Source organism: Pongo pygmaeus, chromosome 13 (assembly GCF_028885625.2).
Source record: "Pongo pygmaeus isolate AG05252 chromosome 13, NHGRI_mPonPyg2-v2.0_pri, whole genome shotgun sequence".
NCBI classification, from domain to species: Eukaryota; Metazoa; Chordata; class Mammalia; order Primates; family Hominidae; genus Pongo; species Pongo pygmaeus.
This window is the reverse complement of record NC_072386.2, coordinates 53573600-53587145: the sequence shown is the minus strand read 5'-3', so window position 1 is coordinate 53587145 and position 13546 is coordinate 53573600. Positions and strand designations below refer to the sequence as shown.

The 13546-nt window shown below is 37.3% G+C and overlaps 1 protein-coding gene across 2 annotated transcripts in view; it reads right to left on the bottom strand.

Moving 5' to 3' along the window:
* GLIS3 (GLIS family zinc finger 3) overlaps positions 1-13546 on the bottom strand; it is a 512125-nt gene that overhangs the window by 495891 nt on the left and 2688 nt on the right. The window contains exon 2 of one of the 2 annotated variants that reach the window (XM_054500965.2): positions 1759-2156. The exons of the other annotated variant lie outside the window; for it this stretch is intronic. Coding sequence (XP_054356940.1) covers positions 1759-2146 — 388 coding nt within the window. The 5' untranslated portion in view covers positions 2147-2156. The remainder of the gene's footprint in view (positions 1-1758; positions 2157-13546) is intronic. 2 annotated transcript variants of the gene reach the window in all.

Sequence of the window (13546 nt, the reverse complement as noted above, 5' to 3'; positions counted from 1 at the left end):
AAGTTATTAATATTATCACCATTATTATTGTCAGTCAGGATTGCAAACACAAGTACATATAAAAGCAAGCTACAGTTCACTAGTCAAGCATGAGCTAAAAGGCTTTATCGGGCCTCAGCCCCTGAAAATCTAAACACCTAAATTTAACATGGGGGAACTTAACTTGCCATATCATGGACATAGCAACCCGACAATGAGAAACCTATTTTGGATGTAGCCCCAGGGAAACTTTTTCCTATACTTATACTAAATATCAGTACCTCTAAGAAATAAAATGACTCAAAACTAATCTAGATCAAAAAAAAAAAAAAAAGAAGAAGAAGAAAAATAAATAAATCAAGGCCTGGTGCGGTGGCTCACGCCTGTAACCCTAGCACTTTGGGAGGCCAAGGCAGGCAGATCACTTGAGCTCAGGAGTTGGAGACCAGCCTGAGCAACATAACGAAATCCTGTCTCAAAAAAAAAAAAAAAAAAAAATTAGCCAGGCGTGGTGGCACGCACCTGTGGTCCCAGCTACTTGGGGGACTGAAGCAGGAGAATCACTTGAACCCAGGAGGACGAGGTTGCAGTGAGGCCAAGATCATGCCACTGTACTCCAGTCTGGGTGACAAAGTGAGATCCTGTCTCAAAAAATTAATTAATTTAAAAGGCGCATGTATGTTTAGTGCTATTTTTTTAAAAACCTGCCCATTTATACCAATTTATCCAAACACAGAAATACACGGACACTAAAACAATTTTTTGGCTACTTGACTGATAGAAATCATTAGTCACCTTAATTAACTGAATGAGTGGCTATTCTGAAGGTTGCTAGTAATTCTATTTGGTGGTGTAAGCATTTTTAACATAAACATTTAAGATGGAATGCTAAAAATACCTTAAGGAATATATAATTGTGCTATTTTATACAGCAAAGCCATATTTTACGAGGGGTACATGCTCTTTCTCTAAATACATACGTCATCTACAATATAACCTCATTAATTCAACATCAATTTCTAATGTGTCATTCAAATAACTTGCTATTCACCAACAATTATTCTTTAATTTAAAATATATGTTAATTCAAATGCTATTGAATTAAAAGCACATTCTCTCTACACTTCAAATTGACCAGGTTTTCTAGTTCTCCGCAAGCACAAAATACATATTTTCATTATTCCCTTCTAGCTTGCTTCCCTCTTGCTACTAGCTATATGATAAAAATTACAGGCTTTGCTCTTAAAGTAATTTTTCTTATCATTTATATTTATTGATTCCTCATTTTATTAGTTATTAAAATTTCTTCTTTTTTTTAATTCGTTTCCTTCCAAACACCACCTTTCTTCTACACTACACTTTTAGCACTGGCATAAAGACAGTTCCAGTCAGTCTTCTCGTCCATGGCCTGGAGAATTCAGCCCCCAGGGAAACAGGACAGAGCTACATGTATCCGGAGGGCAGGATCTTGCTAACCTAACTCTTACCCTTCCACCACAAACCACCCAGCCTGCCTCCCTATTTCCTATCTTTCTATCTTACTGTTACTCTGTTTCACAGTCCCAGGAGATGTCTCATACTCGGCATTTACCACTGTGGTCCCCTCCAACACATACACACCCACTCCCTTACTGAGCAAGCTATATATCATTATGAGACCATCAACATTGACCCTGACACTGAATCATGTATTTTTCCATAGGATTTGCTGGCAGAAAATGGGATGGGGGAGAAAAAAATCGTTTCCATTTTTAAAAGGTCCCAGAAAGACAATCCTACCTTTCCCAGGATTTGGAGGAAAAGGGCTTCCAAACTCCTGCTGCTTTGGCTTTAAAGTATGTGACCCTGACATGCCTCCAGCCTGGGTGACCTGGAATCGCGGCTTCCCATTGGTGAGCATTTGTCTCCTGGGGCTTAAGGCAGGCAGATGGATGGGGCTCTCAGCCACGTTGTTCTGAGGAGCCATCCCTCCTCCTAAGGGCATCTTGAGATGGAGGTTGTTAGCAAGGCTTCCCATAGTGGGACTCGATGTGCTGCCACAGGGCGAGGGGCCAGGAGTCCCGGAGTGGGCTCGGATGGCAGGAATGTGCTGACCACTGACCATCCTGGGCCCCTGTGGGGTTCCCGATGTCCGGTGGAGACTCATGCTGCATGATCTTCCATTCATTCTGAAAAACCTGTGGCCAAGACGGTGAAATATCCAATGTCACTAATGACTCCTTTCAGGCAAAGTCCAGTAAGTTATCCATGGTGTGGGTTATAAGCCTGTTTAAAAAAATAAATGCAGGCATTTTTAAAAGCAAAAATGAAAATAAGATACAGTGAGTTTTTCAACCTGTGTATCATTCATAACAGGAAGAAAAGAAGCACTCTTAGCAAGATGGCCTTTTATGTAGAACAGGGTCCTCAAATACATGGCTCATTGGCAGGCACTCTCCCCTTCTGCGTTCATGGTGGACATGGATTATGGATCACTGCATTGTTTTGTTTGCCACTGAGCCCTTCTCAATACAGTGCTCTTGGCAACTACAACAATCTACTGGTGCCAGCTTGCAAAACAAAATTTATTTTGCTCCCTAGAGGATCTGTCCATACTAGTTCACTTTTGCTACAGCAAGTCTTGGGAAACCCAAAAGCACCACCTACCTGAGCTGTGAGACCAATGCTTCAAAGTTCCAGTAAACAACCGCAAAGCAGACATGGCTTCTAAATGAGACTATGGGGACACTAAACCATCTCTGATTTTCACTTTAAGAGCTATCTTTTCACAGTCCCTAGATTCGAAAAAGATGAACACCTAGGCCTGGGAATACCATAAAATTTTCATATATCCATATATTCATATATTCAAATATTCATGGCAGCATTAGAGTCTTGGTTCCATAATGATCCTGAGTTACGGGGATGGGAAGAGAATCAACACCACGATACTGTAACCTTCCACTAAAATCCTAGAAAAGAGAAGGGCTGTGCAAAACGCCTTACAGGGAGCATAAGGAGAGAATGTCCCTTCTAAAAGTGACCTGTCCAGTATGTACATGATACATGACATTCAGTAAATCTACCATAGTTCCATAAAGCTTCCTAACATTAAGGAAGCAGAACAAGAACCAAGAGAAGTACTGACATGATCGCAGGACGTCATCACCCACCCACGTGATGATGCTGGGTTGTAAATCCCTAAAGGCGGCCCTTCCCTCCCTTGACCAATAGCTCCCCAAAATGTATGCAATGAGGTGGTAAAGTGCCATGTTTGTGCCACTAGGCCAAATGTATTATAGACACTGTCACAATCTGTCTTTCAGAGATGACAGTCATGGAAAGAAGCCAAAGTTCAACAAACACAGGAAATAAGGACTGAGTACAAAGCAGGAGTGACCAGATATCCTCAAGTGGATGATTCCTACTTTTTTTTTTTTTTTTTTTTCTAAAGACTTTCTTTATTAAACATAAGGGCAACAATGCTTGACAAGGATCTGGGAATTTAAAGTATACTCTGACTATGATTCAATCCAAACTGAATATATATGCTGAGGATTATCATTGTGGAAAGAAAATACTTCTTCATACACAAGATCTGCTCCCCACTTCTGGAAAGAAATCTTTCCCTTGACACAAAGTGTTCTGCATTCTCTAAAGAATGGACTTTTTCTCAAAGCCCAAGTTAGTGCCCACATCATTCCAAGTGCCAGATATTCATATAGCACATATACACCATGGAATACTATGCAGCCATAAAAAATGATGAGTTCACGTCCTTTGTAGGGACATGAATGAAATTGGAAATCATCATTCTCAGTAAACTATCGCAAGAACAAAAAACCAAACACTGCATATTCTCACTCATAGGTGGGAATTGAACAATGAGAACACATGGACACAGGAAGGGGAACATCACACTCTGGGGATTCCTACTTTTTGTGTATGATCCACTCAAAGTGTTGAACAAACATTTTTCAACTCAACTTCCAAATAAAGGACTCCATAAATAATCGAGAAAAGGCTATCAAGGAGAAACACTTTTTGTGAAGAGTTTATTTTTCTTTTTATTTTTAGAAAATCAAAAATATCTAATTTTAACTCAAGCACTCACTATGCTTTCTGCAAAGTTTGCTGTGTGTGCCGATCTTGAGGACATTCAAAAGTAATTAACAATATAAAATGTAGAATGTTTTCTTAATTCTTACTAATTCTCTATTTTCACTAAGAATGCCATCAGTTTGTGACAACTAATACTATCATGCCATCTAGTTCTGGAAAACACTCAGCCATATTCCTCTAAGTCAGGTCTCACTCCTGCCCTCTTCTCCCATGAGTACGAAGCAGGAGTGACCAGATAACCTCAATTCTTACATTGGAAAAATTCTAATGCTTTTTACGGTACATTTATGTAGAACTCCTGTGTGTCACCAGCCAGTCTGTTAATCCATTCATTGGTAGATCATGAGCAACAGTCATTTAATGTCTCTGTACTTTGCCAGATAAAATTGGCCATCTATTTTCCTTTCATTGATAAAATAGTGTTTTCTGAGCACTCTGAACCCTGCAGAAGAAAGCACTTATTCAGCAGCAACACACCCCCCGTCAAAAAAAGGCAAAAGAAATATGTCACATTGGCAATTTTTTTAAAATAAAGAATTGTCCAACATGACTGGAAATATGAGTCACTAAGACCATGGTCCAAGTGACAAGTGTCTGCAGATTTTCAGACTGTGCCCATTTCCAGGTTTTTAAAAATAAAGGAGTCATTTTTTGGCAGCAAGATCATATACAAGCAGGAATTCTCGTCAAAAATGTGGATAAAAACACATAAGGAGGTACTTAGCACGATCATTAAAAAGGTGAGTTTGCAAGAAGGAAAAATAATTAGGGCACTGAGAACTTAATTAAGTATCAGGCATTCACACCTGCCTGTCTTGGAATGAATATTTTTTTTTTTTTATAAACTACACTCCCATTTTAAATAGTTTTAGGTTGAAAGTAAAAACAACAACAAAATGTACTTAAATTTTATTTTATTACTAAGAAAGCAACAGCCAGAAAGTAAAGTGATTAATACCATAACGAAAAAACCAATAGGCCAATGGCATATGAGCTGAGCAAAACCAGCCTCGAGACAAAAATAAAAGAAACTAAACATGAAAATATGGCTAATATTCCAGTTTTCACATTAATTATGCCAACAGATTTCTCAAACATTAGATATTAGAATGTAAAAATAAATTTCATCTATTTATATGATAATATTTTGTATACTTTTTAGCTAGGCCATATGATGACGATATAATTCTAAGTCTACTTGGTAACAAAAAAAGGGATAAAATGCTATTATAACTTTTAAGACAGACCCTCATAGAGTCTGAATGAAATGGCACTCAAAAAGTCAAGATACCCGAGTTCTACTTCTGACAAATCATTTATAACTTCTCTGGACTTACAGTTTTTCATCCATAAAAAGTTGAGGAATTTGGATCTATTCATTATGGCCTCTTGAAAGTCTGTAGTTCCAGGCAATTTAGAAAAGAAAGACTATCAAGAACACCCATTTGCTATAATCAAGAATAAATACGTAGATTTTATACCTATGGCATTTAAATCTGGAGGGTAGACATGGAAGCAAAAAATAATAGCATTCTCTACCACCCCCATCAAAGTGAGAGCTGATAGAAAAAGGCTTGCCCATCAGCAATGTGTCTATGGGCAATACTAACCATGAAGAATAAATTTCAACATTGCATTTACATTTTACCAAAAAGGTAAAATCACAACTAATCAGTGTCAAAAACTTAACTGACAGGATTCCATCGGAAGAGCACCTTTCTAGTTAAAAATCCAATCACATTATTCTAGTCAGCATTTTCTCCTCTGTTCTCCATCCAACTACTCTATCCCAGGCTACCAATAACAAAAACAAAAGAAACTAGAAAAAGAAAAAGCAAGGAGCATCCAGAGGTATAAATTAGGATATTTTGGATCTGACATAGTGGCATATTTAGAGTTTTATACTACATTGGTTCCTACAATGAAAATGTTCATTCTGCTAATATAAGTCAGCATGAAAGTTAATAAATCTTTCCTTTTGACCACTTTCAAACTCTTCGAACACACTTCTGTAAATCAGGTCAGAGAGGAAATTACTTAACCCTAAGGAAACTAAGGCACAAAATCATTTAGTAATTCCACTAGTTTTCTAAAAATGCGTGACTTTAATCAAAACATAAAATCATGACTCTACCCTCCACCCAAGGCTCCATGCACTGCTCATCATGGATTAAAAGATTAAACAAACGAAAAGCAATGTTAACTCATCCATTCCAGAAAATTTCAAGAACATGACTTCCATAATGCCTATTTACAGCTAAAGGCCTTTTCTTAGTAAATATCATTAATAGACTCATCTACAGTCATAATTCATCTGATGAGCCAGTTAATTATTAATTTTCATACATCATTTCATTTCCTTAGGCTATATTTAGCCTTTGTTAACATTTTCGATTTCTTATGCCACAAGCACTTCTTACTCTGCATAGAAAATCCAATAATGAGGCACAAAATACTGGCCAGCAAACAAACTGCTTCTGACTCTACTTCTTCTATATCCATCTAAGCCATCTACAATAAGAGTTTTTATTGATCCTTTTTATTTTTTCCCTTTGGGTTCATCACGGTATAATTTCATTAATGCCGCCTTTTCAACATCGCTGCCTTGATTGTTAATAGGCCCCTGCTATTCCCATGGGCTTCTCTTGCTACAGCTTTTGTAGCCAGAAGAATATATAAATGAAAAGCCTATTGATAGATAATATAAGTTATTCTCATGCACGGCTGCAGTGTGAAGCACATTTCGCAATTCAATCAAGGACAGATAGAGCTGAATGTTCTTAGATCCTAGGAGTTCATTTAAATAAGCAGAATGTACCTTGTCCTAACACAGGTGACTGACTCCTCAGAAAAGATTGTATAAACAAAAACCAATCATGTAAGTCATTTTATTGGCAACAATATAAACACAGCTATATTAGATGTCACCAATAAATCAAAATTATTCTTGTCTGCAATTTTAACAAGAGGAAAGTGCAAACATGTGCCTGTGAAACTGGAGGATATTATAAAGGAAATATATTGGATGTGTAAAACATTATTTCTCCAAATTGAAACTGGAGGGTACTATATTATGATATAATAACACATAACAAGGTAGAGTTTGATCATTTCTGTGGTTCCATAATTTTATTCGGTATAACTGACAAATTCATAGAATTTACAACAGAAGTTACACAGAAACAGAACTGAGATAATTCCTCATTATTGAAATGTGGAGCAGAAAGTTAGGGAGGTTACACCTAATAACTAGAATGTACAGACCTATTCACTTGGACACTCCCAAGGCCTAACGCTGGTAATTCTAAGAATACGAATATATTTATTCTGAACACCAAGATGTACAAATGTTACTTAAGCAATATAATCACCAATAAGATGAAATAAAAGAGGTTTCATTTCTGAGTTATACCAATTGAAGACAAATTAGTGTCCTCTGCAGAGATTCTTCAAGACCATTCTTCCAAAGACCACTCAGAAAAGATAACGTAATGAACATGAGGGACCCCACCTAATAGAAACTGTGACTTTGTTTTATCTGTCAATTCACACCCTTTGCTATCTAATTAGAGATATAAATGTTTTAACTTTTCATTTTTATATTTTGTAAAATTTTCTCCAAAATTAAAATAATCTTTCCTAAGTTTATAGAGTGAAAGGACTGGCCATGTCACTTTAAATTAATGGCTATGACATTCAAAATATGGGTAGTAAATATGAACAGGACACAGAGGAAAGAAAGAAGGATAGAAAAGGGAGAGGAAGCAAGTAGGAAAAAAAGAATGAACACATGCAATTCAGGAATTTATTTTTCTTAGTCAATCCTCATTTAAAAATCAGAAGCAGCATTGAGAGCCTTCCACACAATGATAATGGCTACAGATTGCTGGAGGAAATTCAGGACCTTCAGGAATATACCGCTGGAGGGCAATATTAAAAGTTCAACAACCTCTCTTAGAATCTCCTTTGCACTCTTCAGTTCATCTATGTAACTTTCATATCCTCCTAGTTTACTAAATGTCACTACTTTCAGTAGTAATTATTAGAAGTGTTTCATTTACTTTGCCCCAGTCATTAACTCATCAATGAGTACAGAAAGGTCTAGAGAGCCATGGTCCTACCAAAAATGGCAAGGGAGAAGAGGAAAATTAGGGATTTTCTTGGTCAGCTATAAGAAATCACACAAAATGAAAATGAACTTGGAACCAAAAAGATTTTTAAGAAAAACATAAATAAGTTCAGAAAGTACCATGCCTTGGGCCCACAGGCTGTAAGTTCCTACATCTACATTCAATGAAGTATTCATTTTAAAGTAGTGTTTTTCAAACTGGATTGCAATTCTAGTCTATGAAATTAATTATTCAACAGAGAAAGCATTATTTAATGAAATAGGACTACTAGAATAAAATAGAAGCTATTGGAGTGCATCAAATGTATTAATGGGGAAGTATTTGTTTTACTTCACTTATTTGTGGGTATACCTATCTGCCCATTTGTATGCATATACATCTTCTGGGTAAGACAAAAAATATATTGTAAGGTGAGTCACAGCCAAAACAGCATAAAAGTCACTGTTAAAAAGCACTTGGACTATTTGTCTACCCAAGTACTTACCAAGAACAGCTGCAGGTACAGAGTTGAACAGTCAAAGTAAAATAAATAAAATATAGCTAGAATGAAGAACAGAAAAGATCTAAGGGTTTGACATTTTTGGCTTTATAAAACATAAGGATTCAATGATACAAAGCTTCATTCCTACCACTGCTATCTTTCACTGTGCAGTATCAATTATCAATTGTGCTCAATAAGTAATAACTGATCAACCAACTGACAGAATCAGGATCAAAATTACCAAAAATTTTGGATCTTTTTCATTGCAGGGGATAGGTAACTTCCCTGGAATAAAACTCCCCTCTTACACTGCTAAAGTGGGTAAAGTTTAAATTAACACACAATATCTTTGAGAACTGAGTCTTTCAAAATGTGTTCTTAATATGAGTTAGCCATCAGATTCTGAAAAGAGGAATTTGAAATGGAAAAATGAACACATTCCTGATGATGTCACTGCTGAATTAATTACCTGAATTGCAAAGACTGAATAGCACATGGCCAGGGTTTGAGACACAAAGGCTTCTTCTTCAGAAGTATAAAAGTAAAATAACCAGCTGGAGATGTTTCTTTCAAGAAAAACAAACAAACTAACAAAAAACAAGCCCATCCTCACACAAGAGGGTACATAAGGAATAAAATGTGGCAAATGAAAAAAGCATTCATTATCCTTTAGTCTGTGTAACTAAATACTCAGTCCACATGACTAGGTATTTGCAAGGCTAAAAATCACAATCCTTCAAAAAGGGTAACAAACATCTACCTATGGAAGATTCTAGAAATAAAATTTATCACTCAAACCAAATATTCAGGCATCTTATTGTGTCCCCATCACACATGTAACTGAGTGATATTTTTCCTTCAGCACAGTTATTGCTTAAAAGTGACCGATGTAACTATTTCTGGCTGTTGGTAGACAGTAGTTTTACAGAAGTTAAATTATGTTCACTGACATCACTGCGGAAGTATGAACATCCACAACAATGACTAGGCCCTTAACCAACATGACAACATATTTATTAAAAAGATTTTCTGAAAACCTCTGTGAATGACTCAGCCAAGTTACAGACAGAAGTGGAATCTATCGGTCATGCTGAAAAGGTTGGGAAAACATTAATCCATTTCTTCACACACAAGAATAACAAGAATTCATAACTAGCCCTGGCATCTGGTTTTCTGTGTACAATATTCAGCAGGCCTACAAAAGAAATTTGATGGAGCTGGCTTAGAACTTTAGAAATCACTGGTATTCAGAAAGTCTGATCTCTTTATCATGGAGCATACGACAGGATCTGATCTTGCATTGTGACGCTATCTGCCCATCTGCAGTTCAGCAATGCTTGCTGCTCCTGAAGGAATGTGCAGTCATTCTTGTTCCTGGCTTTGAAGAGATCATGTCAGACAACGACGGCCCCACCAGCTTTCCTTGACTCCAGTCTGCCCTCAGCTACTGAGAACCTCATAATCCAAGTTTTACAAATTCCTTTTCTTCCCAAAGTGGAACATGATTGGATCTTTGTCTCTGTTAATTCTACAAACTGCCTTAGAGTCCAGCTCGATGGTCTTTTCCCTCCTTTATTTTGTTCTCTTTTCCCCCAAATCCAGATCCTACTTATCCTCTAAGCCCATCCCAAATACCCAGTTTAGGCCCTCCTTGATCCTTTTTTAGTCTCTACAAATCTGACCTGTAAAATGGGGATAATTATGCTACTGTGCATAGTTCATAATATTACAGAATAACGGGCCAGGCGCGGTGGCTCAGGCCTGTAATCCCAGTACTTTGGAGGCCAAGGTGGGTGGATCACCTGAGGTCAGGAGTTTGAGACCAGTCTGACTAACACGGTGAAACTTCCATCTCTACTAAAAATACAAAATTAGCCAGGCATGGTGGCACATGCCTGTAATCCCAACTACTTGGGAGGCTGAGGCAGGAGAATCACTTGAACCCAGGAGGGGGAGGTTGCAGTAAGCCGAGATCACACCATTGCACTCCAGCCTGGGCAGCAAGAGCGAAACTATGACTCAAAAAAAAAAAAAAAATTACAGAATAATAAATGAGAATCCACATCACATGCTTAGCACATTGTTCAGTACACAAAAGGACCCAATAAATGTTATTTTACTCTACACACCTCTCTTTCAACATTCATAACTTTCTATACTGCATTATCGTTATTTGCCTGTGTTTCATTTTCCTGTCTAAATCCTAATTTTATTAAGTTTTGGGGTCATAGCTAATTTATCTTTGAACTTTCCCCAGCCCTTACATGTAGATTGTTTTACACCTATATATATTTTTCACAGTACATTTATCATATATTTATGCTACATCTATATATTCACATACATTTATTCTATTTATATTGTTCATTCTGTACTGCTCATACTGAAAAACATGGTGTAAGTGAAATATACATAACCCACATCTATAATTTATTACCTGAATAAATACAATATAAGTGAGGTGTGACCATAATCATGAATCCCATGGCTTATGGAACCAGTTTAATTACAGTTGCATGTTTCCTAGTCTTTTCCTTTCTCTAATAGGAAAAAGTAGCACAGAAATTCTATTCCACTCTTCTGGGTAGACATGTTATTCTCGCCTTTATCTTGGCCTACTGGTGAACAATGAAAAATCCCAGCTAAAAGTTGCAAATGAACAGTTCAATACTGAAACCAGGCACTTACTTTTTTTTATTATGGGGGTTGCTGGCCCTCACGAAAGGACTGTGAAATACACTCTGGGTTGCCTTAGTGGAAGGAACGCCTCTGAATTCTCCTGCTCACCTACACTGGTGTCACATTAGACATTTCACTTGTGTCTGTTTGGTCTCCCTAACCAGACTGTCATCAGAATATAAATATGGCTTCAGTTTGGTTAGTGTTTTTCCTTAATTCTATCATATTAAGTAATGCCTCACTAATTTCTGCAAGCCAGACTGTTTCCATCATCTTTAAAGGGGGAGTCCAAAGTATTTGACCTAATAAAAGGTTGTTGTGTTGAGCGAAAGAAGCCAGACCCAAGAGTGCATATTGAATTATTCCATTTACATAAGACTTTTTTAAAAAAAACAGACAAAACTAATATATCTGTTAGAAACCAGGGCAGTGGTTACCTTAGGCAGAGGTGGTAACTAGAATGGAGTGTGAGAGATGTTTCTGGTGTGTTGATAATACTCTGTTTCTTGATCTGGAGGCTAGTTATGTGGGTGTGTTCCACTTGCAAAAAAATGCATCAAGCTCAAGATAAGTGTGCTTTTCCGTAAGGATCTCTTATTTTATCTCAATAGAAAATTTGGCTTTTGTGTCAACTCTGCCTAAAGTAAGTGGGAAACTACAAAAACTGGGGACTTGGGCATCTTTTAATCAAACTGTGTATCAATGTCATTTCAAAGGTTTTGTTATGTGTCATCTTCCTTGAATGAGAATGGCAACAAGTTTTTTTTATCACACAGATTTCCTATGTGCCTTTTTTTCCCAGTCCTGATAGTCTATGAACCAACCAAACTTAGGGAAAAGTAAAACCGTTAAGTCCTGTATTTCCACCTTATTTACAATATAATGCCCTCTACGGAAAATAATCACAGAAACACAGAAAATGACTTCTCCAGAGATGAGAAATGTGCATGTGACGCCACTTTCTGAGTTATCTCCTTCAAGAAGTACATCTTCTATAATCTGGGAGAAGAGTAAATTAACACTCCAACTCCAAAGATCAACAATTATAATATGAGAGAGACAACAGTGGAAAGAATGAATGTCCTCAGGCTTAATTTACTAGCAGGAAAGAACAGTCAGAGGAAAAAAAAAAAAAAAGACCGAGAACACTGAGCTCTCTTCTGGAATGGCAGAAGGACCACTTTCTCCTGCATAAATGAAGGCAGGGCTGATACAAAACATTATCTGGGTATTATTTAACCTCTCCTACCCAGCCTATTTTAGCTCAGTAGGAATTTCACCCAGTAGGTGGACCCTGGAGTTCATCCACCACCCCCATAAAGATTGCCTTTCTTATTTGACGCGATGATCACTTCTTCCAAGCAAACCAACAAACCCTAGGTATTCAACCTCTGATAACCTGCCTACTAAGGAACTTCAGTGGAATTAAGGGATCAACGATGCTGTCCCCAAACTGGCCTAAGGTGAACCAAGGGGAGAAGTTAACAGCAGGAGTTAAACTGATCTACTCATACTCAAGGATTACTGAGTCTTCTGGGCAAGAAAAGAAAGCAATTACAAACTACCAATAAGGAAAGGTGTTTTGAAAATAGCGAAAAAAAAATGCCCCCTACACTTCCTTTCAAAGGTAGCGTCAGAGCTAGTCTGGCTGCACAGATGACTAGTGAAAATATATGAAAACTGCAGTACGATTATAGATAATCCTTACACTTCAGCTTGTTCTCAATTGCAAAAAAAAAAAAATGCATATAATCTAACACTCTCCTGTCTAAATTGCTTCAAACTTTCTCAGAACGACCTTCATCCAGGCGGATTCTTTTTCTGCAAACCTTTACAGGTTGCACCTGCTTCACACAGAACCAATGGAAGCAAACTAGGAGGAGATAAAAGAGAAAAAATAGGAAGGTTTAAACAACACAAATCGATTTTGTACCAAAAAAAAAAAAAGTTTAGTCTAAAAAGGGAGGTCCAGTGAGGAACAAGACAGAGGTTGAAACAGAAGTCTGGCTAACTCCCAAGGTAGAAATCATGACTCATCAAAGCTTTCAGAGGGGACAGAACCAGACTTTGCATTTGTCTTGAGTTCATCTTCGAGCCAAGAAATGGTCTCTTAACTGGGAACTGAGAACTTTAAGGGTCTGCAACAACTGGCTGTGAGGCCTTGGACAAAACCTCT